The 14,535-nt window shown below is 36.1% G+C and overlaps 1 protein-coding gene across 1 annotated transcript in view; it reads right to left on the reverse strand.

Annotated features, from left to right (window-relative positions):
• The window catches only part of LOC124644741, a 112,311-nt gene that overhangs the window by 28,761 nt on the left and 69,015 nt on the right, over window positions 1-14,535 (reverse strand). Inside the window, exon 10 of the mRNA XM_047184235.1 lies at window positions 10,867-10,915. Coding sequence (XP_047040191.1) covers window positions 10,867-10,915 — 49 coding nt within the window. The remainder of the gene's footprint in view (window positions 1-10,866; window positions 10,916-14,535) is intronic.

Here is a 14,535-nt window from a genome sequence, read left to right on the forward strand (position 1 = left end):
ACAGCGGTTCAATTTTGGAATCTATTTTACATATCGTGGACCGTCCAACGGGAAGCGATGATAAACAATGGTTATCAGGAAAACCGTAACAATATCACGTAACTAGGTTATCGACAAGACCAAACTTTGATTAAGGTAAATGTTTCGTAGTGGGAAAATCAAAATAAAATGGTTTTTGATGTGTACTTAAGTTAACATTCGATATGAGGCGTGATATTCTCGGTTCGCGGTTGTAATATACCTCAAAGTAGTCCTTGTGCAATACCGAGACTACTTAAAATTAAAATAGAATACAATTCAAATGAAATAAGATTAATAATCAGAAATATAATAGCACATCAAATCACATTTGAAATTATATAACCAATAACCATGTAAAAACACATAAAGAAGAACGAACTAGTTTTCAAAAACACAATGTAAATAAGTACCGCATAAATCATGTTTATAATAATAATTCAACTTTCCTTTGTATCCGCATCACTATAAAGCGCCCATATATTAGCTCACTTCATTTTATGAAAATTTTGATTTACTTTTTTATTCCCACGGGAGCGGCGCAGATATGAAACTCAGGTACAGCGAAGCCTGTTTGTAGTCTTTTATGAAAAATAGGTCTCATCTTCGCGATTAATTAGGTCAATAAGTTCTAAGTCATATTAATTAGAAGCCAGAGTTTTTCATGGAATGAGATAGGATGAAACACATGATACAATGAGTGTGCTTAATATGGATAGATGGGGGGGGCAGGGCGGTGAAAAAATGGATGGATAGCCCGAAAGAGGACATAAATAAAAAGGAAGTGGATATTAGTATGACGACTGACAGAGATGAATGGAAGCGGAGAACATTTTGTACTGACCACAAATAAATTAGGAACAGCCCAGGAAGTAAAAGATAAGGTCTAAGTTATTGGTAACAAATTCTAGAGATATACTTACTAGAAACTTTCTAGTTTTAAAAATTAATAAAAACTGACCTTTTATGTACTTTTTAAGTATATCTTCGTCACCCATGACGGACGAGAGGTGAAGGAAAATATCTTGAGGAAACCTGGACTATAGTCTGAAATCACCAACCCGCAATAAACACTCGTGGTGATTAACGCTCAATCCTTCACTGTGTGAGAGGAGGCCTGTACCCAGCAGTGGGACATTAAAAAAATGCTGATGATGATGATATTATTTGGTCTAGACGTTCGTATGGACATTTTTAAGTGTATGGGGCGTATCGAATGACTGAGGAATGCAGTGTTCAAACATTTTAAACTGAAACATGAGTCGATAGGAACCATTAAGCACACGTCCGGTACAGCAAAGTTAACAAACATTGCCCTTCTTGGTAGTCGGGTTAAAATATCGCAACTTTTTTTTGAAGTGGAAAGAGACAGGACTTTTTGAAAATTCATCCTCCGAGCCTTTTTCCCAACACTGCTGGAGTCGGCTTCCAGTCTAACCGGATTCAGCGGAGTACCAATGCTTTACAAGGAGCGACTGCCTATCTGACCACCTCAACCCATTTACCCGGGCAACCCAATACCCCTTGGTTAGACTGGTGTCAGACTTACTGGCTTTTGACTAGCCGTAACGACTGTCAAGGATGTTCAATGACAACAGGGGGTCTATTACTTTTTGAAAGTTGAATGGAAGTAAAAAGGCCTTTTGAAACGTTATTCCATTAATTTAATACAGGAATGAATTTTATCCAGTGCGCAAACTTTGTCAACTTCTATTTAAATAAGTTTTATAGATACGTATATTTTTATTTTGTCGTGTTTTGTTGAGTTTGAAAGTGTTTATTTTGTAACCGATTGCACGGTCACAGTCGTCATAGTAGGCACGGCGGCAACGCGAAACCGGTTTACTGACGCGAGCGCTACTCGGCGCGCGTAAGAATTGTTGGTATCCATATTTTGCTGATTTTAGGGTGGACAAAAGAATGAAAAAAATTTTTTTACTGATGATGCAGATATGTCCTGTTAATGATTCTGGACCACCAGTTTTTTTTAGCGCACTGCTTAAAATTCATTCCTGTATATTGCATAATATTAATTTATTAGTATTTTGACGTTCTGTAGTTGTTTTCAGGTCACAAAACCTTTACTAATACAGTACAGTCTATCAAGTTAATGAAAATAAGAATTTATCAACCTTATGTTATTGATGGAAAGTTTCAAATAGATTTTAAGTAAATTTTACCTCACATAAAATATTTCACGAATAGGTAATGAGTATGTGTCAGGCCGATATTGTCAATCACAACGAACCAGTGAATTGGACACAGTCTGCTGAATTTATCAATAGATAGGCGAAAATTCAATTTAATTTTCCGTTAGTGAAAATGGGAGATACCCTCACTACGCTTTGTGTATTATTTAATAAAGGAAAATTAATATTTAAACAATCATATTTGACTTTTTGATAAAATATGCCAAAATTGGGAATAAAAAATGCCTTACCTATCATTATTAAAATTGTGTATAGGAAAGTAACTGTGTTTGTCGCGATTTCACGCTAAAAGTACTAAACAGAGTTATGATAAACAGAGGGTGCTTTTTATCCGGTTGCGGGAAAAAGTTCCCACGGGACACGGGTTTAGTCGGCGGAAAACCGCTAGTCATTTAGAATTTTCAGAGTTCAGATAAGTTTATAAAAAGGTAGCCTCTTTGCTCAAAAGAAAACCACCAAGACGTAAGTATTATTGCATAAAAACCTATTTATATAAGTAACACAATAATACCTTTTCTAGAGTACATAATACTTTATTATTAGCTCTAAAATCTAAATCTGAGCAAAGTAGAATGCCCCACGGAAGTTTCAAGTGATACTCGAAGTACACTCTAGCTCCCATGGCGAATACCTGACACCCTCAACCTTGCTACGCCATATTGTGTTCCAAGTACTGAGAACAACAAAACGCTGACCAAATCAAAAGGTTTATCGTGCGTTTGAGTAACATTACAAATATTGTAAACACTTATTTTTAAAGAGTGTCTATGGAGTTTCTCGCTGGTTCTTCTCTGTAAGACCCACTCTTTGGAACCGCTTAACTAGTTTGACGTTTCTTAAGTACCTGTAATAGGTCTCTATGGAAGAAAAACCTTTGACTTTACTGTCTTACTGTTACAGCCTTTTTATCGTCCCACTGCTGGGCTGCGGCCTCCTATCACACGGAGCAGGATTGAGATCACCACGCTTGCTCAATGCGGATTGGTAATTTCAGACTATATAGTCCAGATTTCCTCAAGATGTTTTCCTTCACCTTTTTATTAGCCATTGGTGTCCAAGATATACTTAGAAAGTACATACAAACCTACTTGACTATGGTATTGCAAAAAACTACCCATGTATTAATTGATTCAATGACACTTCTACAATACTTTATTACTAATTTCGGTCTTTCTCTAAAAGGCAAGTGGACAAAGCAGAATGCAGCGCGGAAGTTTCAAGTGGTACACTCCATATTGTATTCCAAGTACTGAGAAGAAAATAACGCTGACCAAATCAAAAGGTTTATCGAGCTAATTCCTTTGTTTAGAGCTTCGAGAATTAGTGGGCGTAATGAGGGATTAAAATGTTTATTATTACTTGGAATAAAATGGAAATTATTTTGTTTGAGGATTAATTGGCAATATTCAGTACTCACTTTTAATAAATAGTATTACAAAAGATTAACGAGAAAAATAGTTCTGTTTACGAATTAATTTTCACTATTCAGTATTTTATGATAAAATATGTTATTTAATTTTGTAAAAAAATTATTGGAAGGAATCAAGGATTTAAAAAGATTAACGAGTTAAATCATTTTGCACAAATGGATTTTCCACTGTTCAGCGTTTTGAATAAAATATGTTCCCACGAAACTCTTAAATAACTGAAGCGTTAATAATTGAACTACAAGTAAATAACTTTTTGCCAATTGAATTTCAGTTGGACGAATCAGTTTTTCCAAATATTTGTTTAGTCATGTATCGCACTATTACAATATTGATATTGGATCAATATTGATAAATTTAATATCACAATATTGATATTGGATCTGTAAATTTTCATGTGTTGTTCAAAAGTTTTCAAAAAATATTATTCATATATTCTCATTCTGTTTGCTACTGTAATATTTGACTCTTCGATGTTTTGTAAAGGAAACCTGAATAATCGTTAGAACTTAGTTTATCGAAACTGCTCATTCTTAAAGACAAGGCGCCTAAGAGTGAAAACCTTAAGTTAGTAAATAAGTGTAAGAACTTTACAGGAGGAAGAATTAGGATATGTTCTGCGAAGATTTGTTTTCTAAATGTGCATTTTTTAAATTCAATTTTCGTGGTTTTCAGTCTAAGACGACAGAGTTTTTTTCCAAATATATTGTATTACATAAAGTGCAAAACGAAAATGCCATTTCCTATTAAAAGGGTTATTTAAAAACAAATTTATTTTTACTACAGAGATTATGTCGCTCCCAACAGCAAAGCAATTGCATTTAATTAGTGGTAATTATCTACCGCTGCATCTAAAGCAATAAATATTTCATCACGGCTTCATGTATATACAATGATAAACTACGTATGCCTCATGAATTTTAATTTAAAGACGCTATGAATAGAGAGTGAAACCCAGGGCACATACGAGTATCAAATTAAAAAGTATAAGGTACAGACGCCAGGTAGGTCAACCTTACCCGAATCTGTCAAAGGCATGGTGAACGAAAAAAAATAATAAGTCCGTCTTTTAGATAAACCTGAAATAACTGATACGTATTTTTTCTTTTCTCTCACAAACATATAACAACGAAGATACAACACGTTTGAATTTTGTGTAACGTCAGTTTTGAGGTACAAATTTTACATAACTGTGAAGTCACAATCCTCTCAACCTTTGTTGCATTATATCTTATAGTTCGGCCATTCAGAGAATGCGTTCCTGACACGTCGCGATTGAACTGACGACGTAACTTTGCAATGGCGTTGCAGTTACGATAAAAATATTTTTGCTGGTTGTTTACCGTTTTAACAATTGAGGAGCATTAAAACAACATTATTATATCAATAATCAATGAATGTTATAATTTTGTGCCAAACTGAGTGTCAAATAACTTGGTAAACAATATTTTTCTAAATCTATACTGCGCTATTACAAGGTTATGTCAGCGGTTTATATTTTGTAGTGCTGTGCTAAAAATAACAGGCAAGTATCGTAATCTGTTCTTATACAGTTATAATATAAAATAATACGTTTTGATTTTCTTTTTAAGAATTGGAAAATAATGGACTATAAGACTTAATTATAACGTTTATGAAATATAAAAATAAAACTATGACCAAACCGCATTTTTATACTTAGATTAAAAATGGTAACCCCAAATGGCGTTATGGGCCGCCATTTTGTGACGCTAAAACAGTCGTCCGTTGTCGTTTCGTGCGCATAGACCACGTTTTTCAAGTGTTTTCGATCTTTTTTTATTTGATTACCCGGCTTTTGTTAGACCGAGATATCAGGATTGATTCTGTTATTGATAATAATATAATTATACATGTAGGCGAAGATGATGATGAAGACACCACCTCCTCAAGCAAATCGGAGTCTGATTAATATTCTGTTCGCACATTCAATTCAATGTACTTGTAACAAAGAATAAATAAAACAATTTTATTATATGAATATTACCTTTTTTTGGTTTCCACTTAAATAACTAAAATATAAAACAAATGATTCCGCCAATTTAAAACGAAAATAATCTTAAAATAATGCGGCGGTTCATTTTGAAGGAACGGTAACGAACTCAGTGTTATGTTGTGCCCATCACTAGTCGTGACTAACTGATAGGTGTCAGGAACGCATTCTCTGAACGGCCGAAGTATAGTATATATTAAAAAAAATACCTAAAATAATATTATTTTATAAAATAGTATTTTAGGTATGCAACAACTTTAACTTTGACTGCCTCGTCGGTCTAGTGGTCGCAAGCGCGACTGCTGTGCTCGAGGTCTCGGGTTCGATTCCCGGGTCGGGCCGAAATCGCTTGGTGGGTTTTCTTAGACTTTCACAAAGCAGCCTGTAGTCTGGAAGTTGGTGATTGATTCACCCGTGCATCGGAGAGCACGTAAATGTCGGTCCTGCGCCTGATCTCTCTTCGGTCGTATCGGATTGCCGTCCCATCGGGTTATGAGAGTGAAGGAATAGGGAGTGCACCTGTGTCTGCGCAAATGCTCGTGCACTATAATATGTCCTGCGCAGGTGGCTGATCTCCTTAAATGAGAACAGCCGCCGTGGCCGAAATCGGCCGTGGACGCCATTATATATTAATTTTCTGTTAAAATAAAAAATACGTGTCCAATATTTTTTGGTTATCTTAAAGACGGGCTAATTAGAATCGCTATTTTTTTACCCTGTCATCACGCCAATTTTACCAGTCGAACATAAACCTTCCACTATCGTGATAAGGTTGAAAATCTATTGAAGAAACTTGACAGATTGAGGTAGTTTGACGCGCTGTCGTCTGTACGGTAGACCGCACATCAGTGGTAACTGTCATGCACCTTAACTCAATAGTAATAGGTAAGTACGCTTTTCCTATAAAACTGTTACCACTGACCTTAAGTTGACTGTACAACGTTAATGATGTTGCGTTCGTTTGCAATTTGATAAAAAAGAAAATGTGATGACGACTTTTCAGAAACTCTGTACGGAATATATGAAGTTCGTTATGGTAGATAATGACTGCAATAAAGAAGACTAGAAATGAAAATAAAAATACGAAATGATTTTTCTCTAAGAATTAATTAGATCTAAGTTTTGATGAATCTTAAGAAAACTTTGTTAAATGAAGACCGAAATGTACCAAGAATATTCAATTTCAAAAATGATTAGAGCACAGACCTTCTATAATTTACACTCTACAGCAAAATAACAGGCAAAATTATCGTCTAAAAGAAACTCTCAGAATGAAAAAACTAATGTGTGAATTTTAAGCCAGACCCGTTGCTATGCAAACAATATTCAATAAATGTTAGATACTGATGCCTATTTGTTTATTTACGCTCATTGCTGTTGCGTTGCGCGCGCGCCGGTGAGGATGTGACGTCATCGTTAACCTCAAGTGGACTGTATTTGTGAAGTCACGGCAACAGCTGAATTTGCAAATCGGTTTTAAATAATGACTGCGATTTAGACTTGAATGTATAAATGGTTCAGTTTGAATATTCTTTGACTTGAAATAACTTTATTCAAAAATTATAATAAGATCTAAACCCAAGTACATGATCAGTTCAATGAGATAATTACAAATGCTTTCAACAATAAACCACTTTTCATTCATCACTGCCACCCAACGTTTCACAATTGGATAGTGACATCAGAACGTGTCAATATTTACATTAAACGCATATAACTTGAACAATATCTTGAAGAGACAGCAGGAAATTCAGTTCTTATTCAACCTGTCACTATAAACACTAAGCTAATAATTCAAACAGTTTACCTGCCAACCAAAACATCACTAACAGAGGTTACGATAAAGCATCTATTTGAAAGAGGATAATTCGAAGTAGCACTGCCTAGATAGATATCACTAGAGTACCGAATGAATGTGAGCCGTCACTGTCACAAACAAACGCAAACATCAACAGGCAATTGCGCAAGAGTGGCGTGGGTGACATAAACAAGCCGGACATAAACAACCTTTGAGGAGCCAGTCAGCTAGGAACGCCTTCCAGGCGCGACCGACGGCTTCGAACTCCTTGATGAGCTCGATGGAGTAGACGGACTCGTCGGGGTCTTCGGCGGCGAGCGCGGGGTTGTCCGAGAAGTAGTGTAGGCGCAGCATGCGCGGGGCCAGGGCGGCGCATCGCCCGCCGCCTCTCGGTGCGGCCCGGCGCGCCTCCCACGGCTCACTGCTAATTATACGCGCGCCACGCCGGGAGTCGCGCGAACTTGACACCGCCAGCGCCGCGCCCGCCCCTACGTCGATCCTTGGCCGTCTGCCCCGCCAGCCCGATGCGACCACAGTGCATCACTTCTCAACACAACTGAGCGTCTCCGACGTTTCTACAGTGTATTCAACACTTCAGCTTCGCTCTTCTTGATTCAATAGGCTGTCTTTTATCATTTTCGTAGAGTGAATTTCAACGAAATTCGAACGAATGAATTCGGTCGCTCGATTTGATTTAGCTTTGATCTTTTCGGAGAAATTCTTTGTATTTATCATGTGCTGGAATAATGCGATCATGTTGTCCAATCTGGTTATATCTCTCTTTTTATTAAGTGCACACACTCGCTCATGTGGTAATCAATTCATCAAAAACGCGGAAGAAGCACGGGTTTCACATGGCGTTTTATCCAAACGAGGAAAATAACAAATGAACCGCCGCACTTGTGGGAACCTTTTTCACGATTATTTACGTCGTATTCGCTACAGTACACATCTTTACATGCTATAGTACTGAAAGACGGCGTGACGCTGTTTAGTCGGGTCTCAGTAGTCGCCGCTCTATGTTTAGAAAACTAAAAATGAGCATGCCAGTCAACATACGGAAGTCGCGCGTCCGTTGATCTTCAATTTTATTTTATTTAGTTCATCAATATTTATATTATGATATTTAATTCTTGACATATTTATTTAACCATCAAGATTTTGACTTTCGTTTCTGAGTTATTTATAGCTGCCATTTTATTTCAGTACCATTAAATTGGAAGAAAGCGTAAAAATTTTAAACATTACAAATAAAACTAGATGGTAACCAATCTAACACAACAAATGCATTAAATTAATTAAAAATTACATGCAAAGTATATTCCAACGTATGCACATACATACTTATTGCACTTTGTTTACGCATTCAGAAATAATGGATAGCTATTAATTGCACAATGGCAACTAGATATAAACCTAGCTAGGACAGTTAACGATGCAATCACTATTTACGACCTACTTTGTATACTCTTTCCTTACTACTGAACGGTTTATGAGAACTTCACAAATCAACACTAATGCGAACCTTTTTATTTTCAGTGAAAACAGAACAGTAGGTATTGGACATAAAATCGCTTTGATATTGGCCCGAAAGGACCAACATATTGAATCGTTTTGGAAGTAAACGTGTTACAATCTTGCAGAATTCAGACAATAGAAAAATATAGGTGCGTTACGGGTTATCCACGATCTTTAAGAGACGTCGTTTGATAGTCGAGATCATGTATTGCAAAAAAATAAAAAAACTAATGGGTCCTTGGACGTCATTTCTATCATAATCAAATGCGAATTAATGAACTATGTCCCCAGACTAGAACTTAAAATACATGACTTAACTTAATCACAGTTGCCTTGCATCGGCAAAACGCGCTACCATAACAGCACATAACATACGTAATATGATATTAAATACCTTCAAACCACGAAAATTTCCTACTACATAGACAAATAATCATATCCAACGTCATCACTGTGCCAATTAGAAATTCACATTACACCAACACTTTACACATTTTCATTTAATAGACAATTTTGAGTTTACAAGAAGTGTTTGCTATCCAAATGCTATTACAAAATGGTGAGTAAAACCACAGAGATTGCGATAAAACAGAGTATTAATCGCTATATCAAAAGTATCGTAAAATTTTATATGACCGTAAGGACTATTATTGTTGACTGCCAGATAAAATGATGTTATGGGACTTCTTTTTATGTTATGTCGAAATTTTGTAATGAATGAATATTGTTGTATCGTAGTTTGCGTATTTGAAGACTGGTATTAATTTACTCAAAAGTGGATGGATGCGGGCTGCCCATGAAAAGGTATTGGCGTTCGTTGGGAGAGGCCTATGTTCAGCAGTGAACGGCAATTGGATGATATGAGTATAATGATGATGATTCATTCAAAAATATGCTTCTTACACATAAACAAAACAGCATCTAATTTTATTCGTCGCTACTAAAGAAACGAGCAAAAACTTGTGATTTATTTATATAATTTCATTACCCAATTACTTCTTATAAGTACTCAGTTCTAAATTGTATTTTGCACTTGGTCAGCGTACTTATGTTAATATTTTACCTGCTCTTATGTAACGGCGATCAAATAGAGCGAGTGTGGGTAAAATAAACTAATTTCTATATTGCAGGAAAACGGTAACTATTGCCGTTAGGGAGCGACATACTACTGTTTGTTTGTTTAATAATTATAAATGTGGCTAGTTAATTAGGTCATTTCAACGCACACACCGATCATAAAATGAAAGTATAGATAAATATAATTCTTTGGAAAATATGTGAATAATAAGGATAGAAAAAGAAGGAATTAAACCGTTATTTCTTATTTCCGTTGTATGTCGGAGCGCAGATATACGCGAGACACAATTGATTTTCTATGGTTCTTTAAGTGACATACAAGTGGTAAAAGGAATATTTCAAAGAATGAATAGACAATAATTGGTTCACAGAAACGTTCATTAATAAAATAGTGGGACGATAAAAATAAATCTTCAATAATTTTCTTGGTATAGAAAATCAAAGAGTAGGAAAAAGTATTTAAAAAATTGAATAAGACCCAAGATTAGTTCGAGCTTTTAACCAGCTTATTAGTTCTTATAATCTAAGCCTGAGTTGTGAGAAAATCCGCCATATTATATTTATTTTGCTCTTCAGTGTATACTAGGTTTATAAGCCAAGTACTAAAAACTTATGGTCTTACTATAAAAACTTAAACATGTGTCAAATACTTGTCTAAAAAAAGTGTGGCTGCAAAATAAAGCTTATTTCAACGTCATAAAATGTTTTTTTTTTAGACAAGTGTTAAACTGACGTTTAAAAGTTTTTGTGGTAAGTCGGTTAATATTTTTACTTGCGTGAAACATAAAAAGATAGGGTAAAACTTACCTAAGTCGGAAAGGTTGACTTTGTCCAAAAATGGATCCGCCACCGGCAACTGAAATAAGAAAAAATTAATTAGATGGAGTCAAAATCAAAGTCACTTTTTAGCTCTTTCGAAACGTCAAACTATGTAGTTGTACGATTCCAAAGAGTAAATATCCTAGGACCAAAGAAATAACACACATATGAAAAAGACTAATAAAGTTATATTGCCTACTGACAATGTACGCACGCACTTGCTTAGATGAAAGAATCTAATAACCATCTACAAGGGCTTTCATACTATATTTTATCCTTAGAACGTCAAACCAGGGAAACAAACTCCAATTGCCTTTATAATATAATACTCTAGTTATGATTGCACATAAGTCCGCCTACAAATTCTTTGATCTGAGACCAATCACCGAACGCATAGATTAGATGTATTTCCAATCATCTCTTGGGAAAACACGGCACAAAAAATACGAGTATCATTCATATTATATTTTTATCGAGCACATGCATAAATCACAATCCCTTACATGTTACGAAGCATCAAAATGAATGGACAAACTTTTGAAGGCCAAAGGGGGAGCCATTTTATTTATAACCGATCATCGGTACTACCGATTCATATTATTACTAAGTAGATTTCTCGAGGGAGCTACGTTCCTTACATAGCTACAAGCAAAAAAGAATCTTAGTAGCCTATCACCATCTCCACATTACCATCTATCTCCATAGAAACACCTCAATCAGTTCAGCGGTTTAACCGATAAAGCGTAACAAACAAGCAAGCTTATATTAGTAAGGATTAAATGGGCAGTTCCGCAGTCTTCAGACAGTTTTAATCAGAACATCTGGGGCGTTAAAGCTTGTGCCATGACCCGTAGTAAATGTATTCGTGACCTCTAGTAACGCGGGTATAAAAAGCCTCTTGGACCCGTAATAGCAGAAGGTTACATTGATCAATGCGAGATTTGATCTGCGGCCGCTTCGCTCGGGCTTCTCATTGATCAGCCATTTTATCTATAGGCTCTTACTACGAAACGGAATAAGATAGCTTTGCATCATACTGATGCTATAATTGCAAAAGTTTGTATGTTTGAACTACAGCATGAATTTTGATGAAACCTGGTAGTTACAGTTGTAAGTGTATCAGAATAATATAGGCAAATTTTTATCCGGCTGAGGGGTTGATCCCTCGGGAAGCGGGTAAATCGCTGACAGACGTACAGAATGAAACGTCTTTAATTTTTTTGCAGACGTAATTTATTCAGACCCTCCAATCTGATAGGTTTATAGAGCTGTGTTTAATTTACTGTAAGAGACGTCATAAAATCAGTCTCTATATGACACTGGTATCTAGATGAGATACAAAACACTGATGTCCTAAATCACCCAGCTACACTGGAAGCGACCTCAATACAGTCAGCGCTGGGAATATGACGAGCGCATGTCATTATAACACAAACCACTTTATGTCTCTTCCAGTTTCGAGTGGTTTGCAACATTGCAGGCAGCCTAACCAAAAGTTGGCTAGTTATACAAAATTTGTTACAAGTGGCTCTAGTTTGTAAAGTTTTCAACCCCAATGGCGAGATAACAAAAACCAATTAAATGAAGCCATAGAAACACAAAAAGCTTGCTCACTCAGACATTTTAATTAATATCATTATTTTTGTGAAGTGGTCAATTTTGTTGAGTACGCTTCGCAAGGAAATTAAAAAGGGATGGGCACTTTATGAAAAGTAGGTGTATTGTTAAAAAGTTTTCCACAATTTTTGTGCTTCTTTTGTTTAAGCAGCGCCACCTAGACTGGTGTCTCAAAACTCTTACATCCAGCTGAAAAACAGCCAATAATAAATAGATAGCGCCACTGACAGATTTAAAACAATCGATTCGAAATCAAGCTAGCAATATTTCCAACGATGTATTTGCAACTTCAGGCAAAGGCTCTAAGAAAAACCAGACACACTTATCCGGAACACTATGAATAATTCAGAAATCGTTTTAAATATGTGTTTTTTTGGATAAACGAAATTGTCTTTTTGTACGAAATCTTAAATCTTAGAAATTAGAGTCTTCAACAACACCCTGGGGCCGGAAGATATGAGTTAAAATAACCTGCATTTTCGAAATAAAAGATCGTGACAGACATACGGTCAGACGGACCACCAACTGATTTTATAGGGGCGAAATAAACAAAACGAACAAACCAGATAAGGTAGTTAGAAAGTTATAATTAACCTGTCAAGATAACGCGAAAATTTAACTAAAACGTACAGACAACCTTCACAAATCATTTGAGTAAACATACCGTCAGCATATTCGTATCGGAGATGAAGTAAAAAACGTGTCAATGGTCGACTGTAGACACTATTAAGAAAATAACAGTTATAAACTAATACGTGCATTGCTAATAAGTAACCGAGTAATTATGCCAAGTGTAAGTACTGATTACTGCGGTCACAATTACTAAGTACTTAGGCGGCCATTAGAAATAACAATACTCCGGTACATATTAGATTAGACACGTTTGTCAAGTAGATCGTGACACTGTAGCTAATAAACAATGATATTTGAAATGTTTATTTGTTTTAGTTTGAGATCGTTTTTAGTGACACCGATCCGATATCGGAAGAAGTGAATGAAATATGTATCAGTATTTCAGACTGTCCGGATTGATATCGGAGTCGACACTAATGTGTTAGTAGCATCATCGGAAGCCCGTAAGCTATCAGACGATATTTCTAGATATAGAGAGATATTTCTTTAAATGTGTGCTATACGTGTATAAATAACTAGCTCCTGCCAGCGGTTTCACCCGCATCCCGAGGGAACCTCTGCACGAACCCGGATAATAAGTAGCCTATAGCCTTCCTCGATAAATGGGATATCAAACACTGACAGAACTTTTAAAATCGGACCAGTAGTTCCTGACATTAGAGCGTTCAAACAAACTAACAAACTCTTCAGCTTTATAATATTAGTATAGATTCCAAAAACTGTTGCAGTAAAGTTTTCGAGCAAACGGCTGAATCGGCGATTTTGTCGGAAATAAAATATGTGAAAACAACACATGGGCCGGTTATCGTTACCCTACACCAACATCGGATCGGATAATATAAAAACGCGCTATCAAGAAGCTCATATAGCTAGGCATATATGGCGCGTTATGAAGGACGTTGGGCAGACTGGTTAGGAGACGGCTTGTCGGCAAACGCAGTACCCATATGGCCTTGTAAATATAAGGAGGGGAGGGGAACTAATATTTTTATGAAGACGTGCAAAGAATAAAGGAACTTAAGACTCTTTTATATGGCTTGGTGTGGAATAGTATAGTGAATTGTTAAGGGCTTTTCAAAGTCATCGTCTCAGAGCAAATCCTGGTATTCCATATACATTTTAAACAGTTACTCGAGCGTAATCATAGCGGGAATCCAATCGATATGTACTTTCCGACCCTTTTGCGTTGGTCTTTAACATTGTTCTTATATCGCTATCCACGCCTTTTAATATTCGACCTTATAACCATGGCTTATGATTCATTTTTGTTGAATCTTTCCTGTTTCCATACAACTGCTTAATCCTGACTAATGGCCTGCTAACTTCAGACGCAATAATTTTAGAATTCCGATTTAGCGTTTCACACTTAGCTAGTGTTTGATAATTCACGATCGTCTCCAAAAAATG

This window comes from Helicoverpa zea, chromosome 31, assembly GCF_022581195.2.
Source record: "Helicoverpa zea isolate HzStark_Cry1AcR chromosome 31, ilHelZeax1.1, whole genome shotgun sequence".
Lineage (NCBI taxonomy): Eukaryota > Metazoa > Arthropoda > Insecta > Lepidoptera > Noctuidae > Helicoverpa > Helicoverpa zea.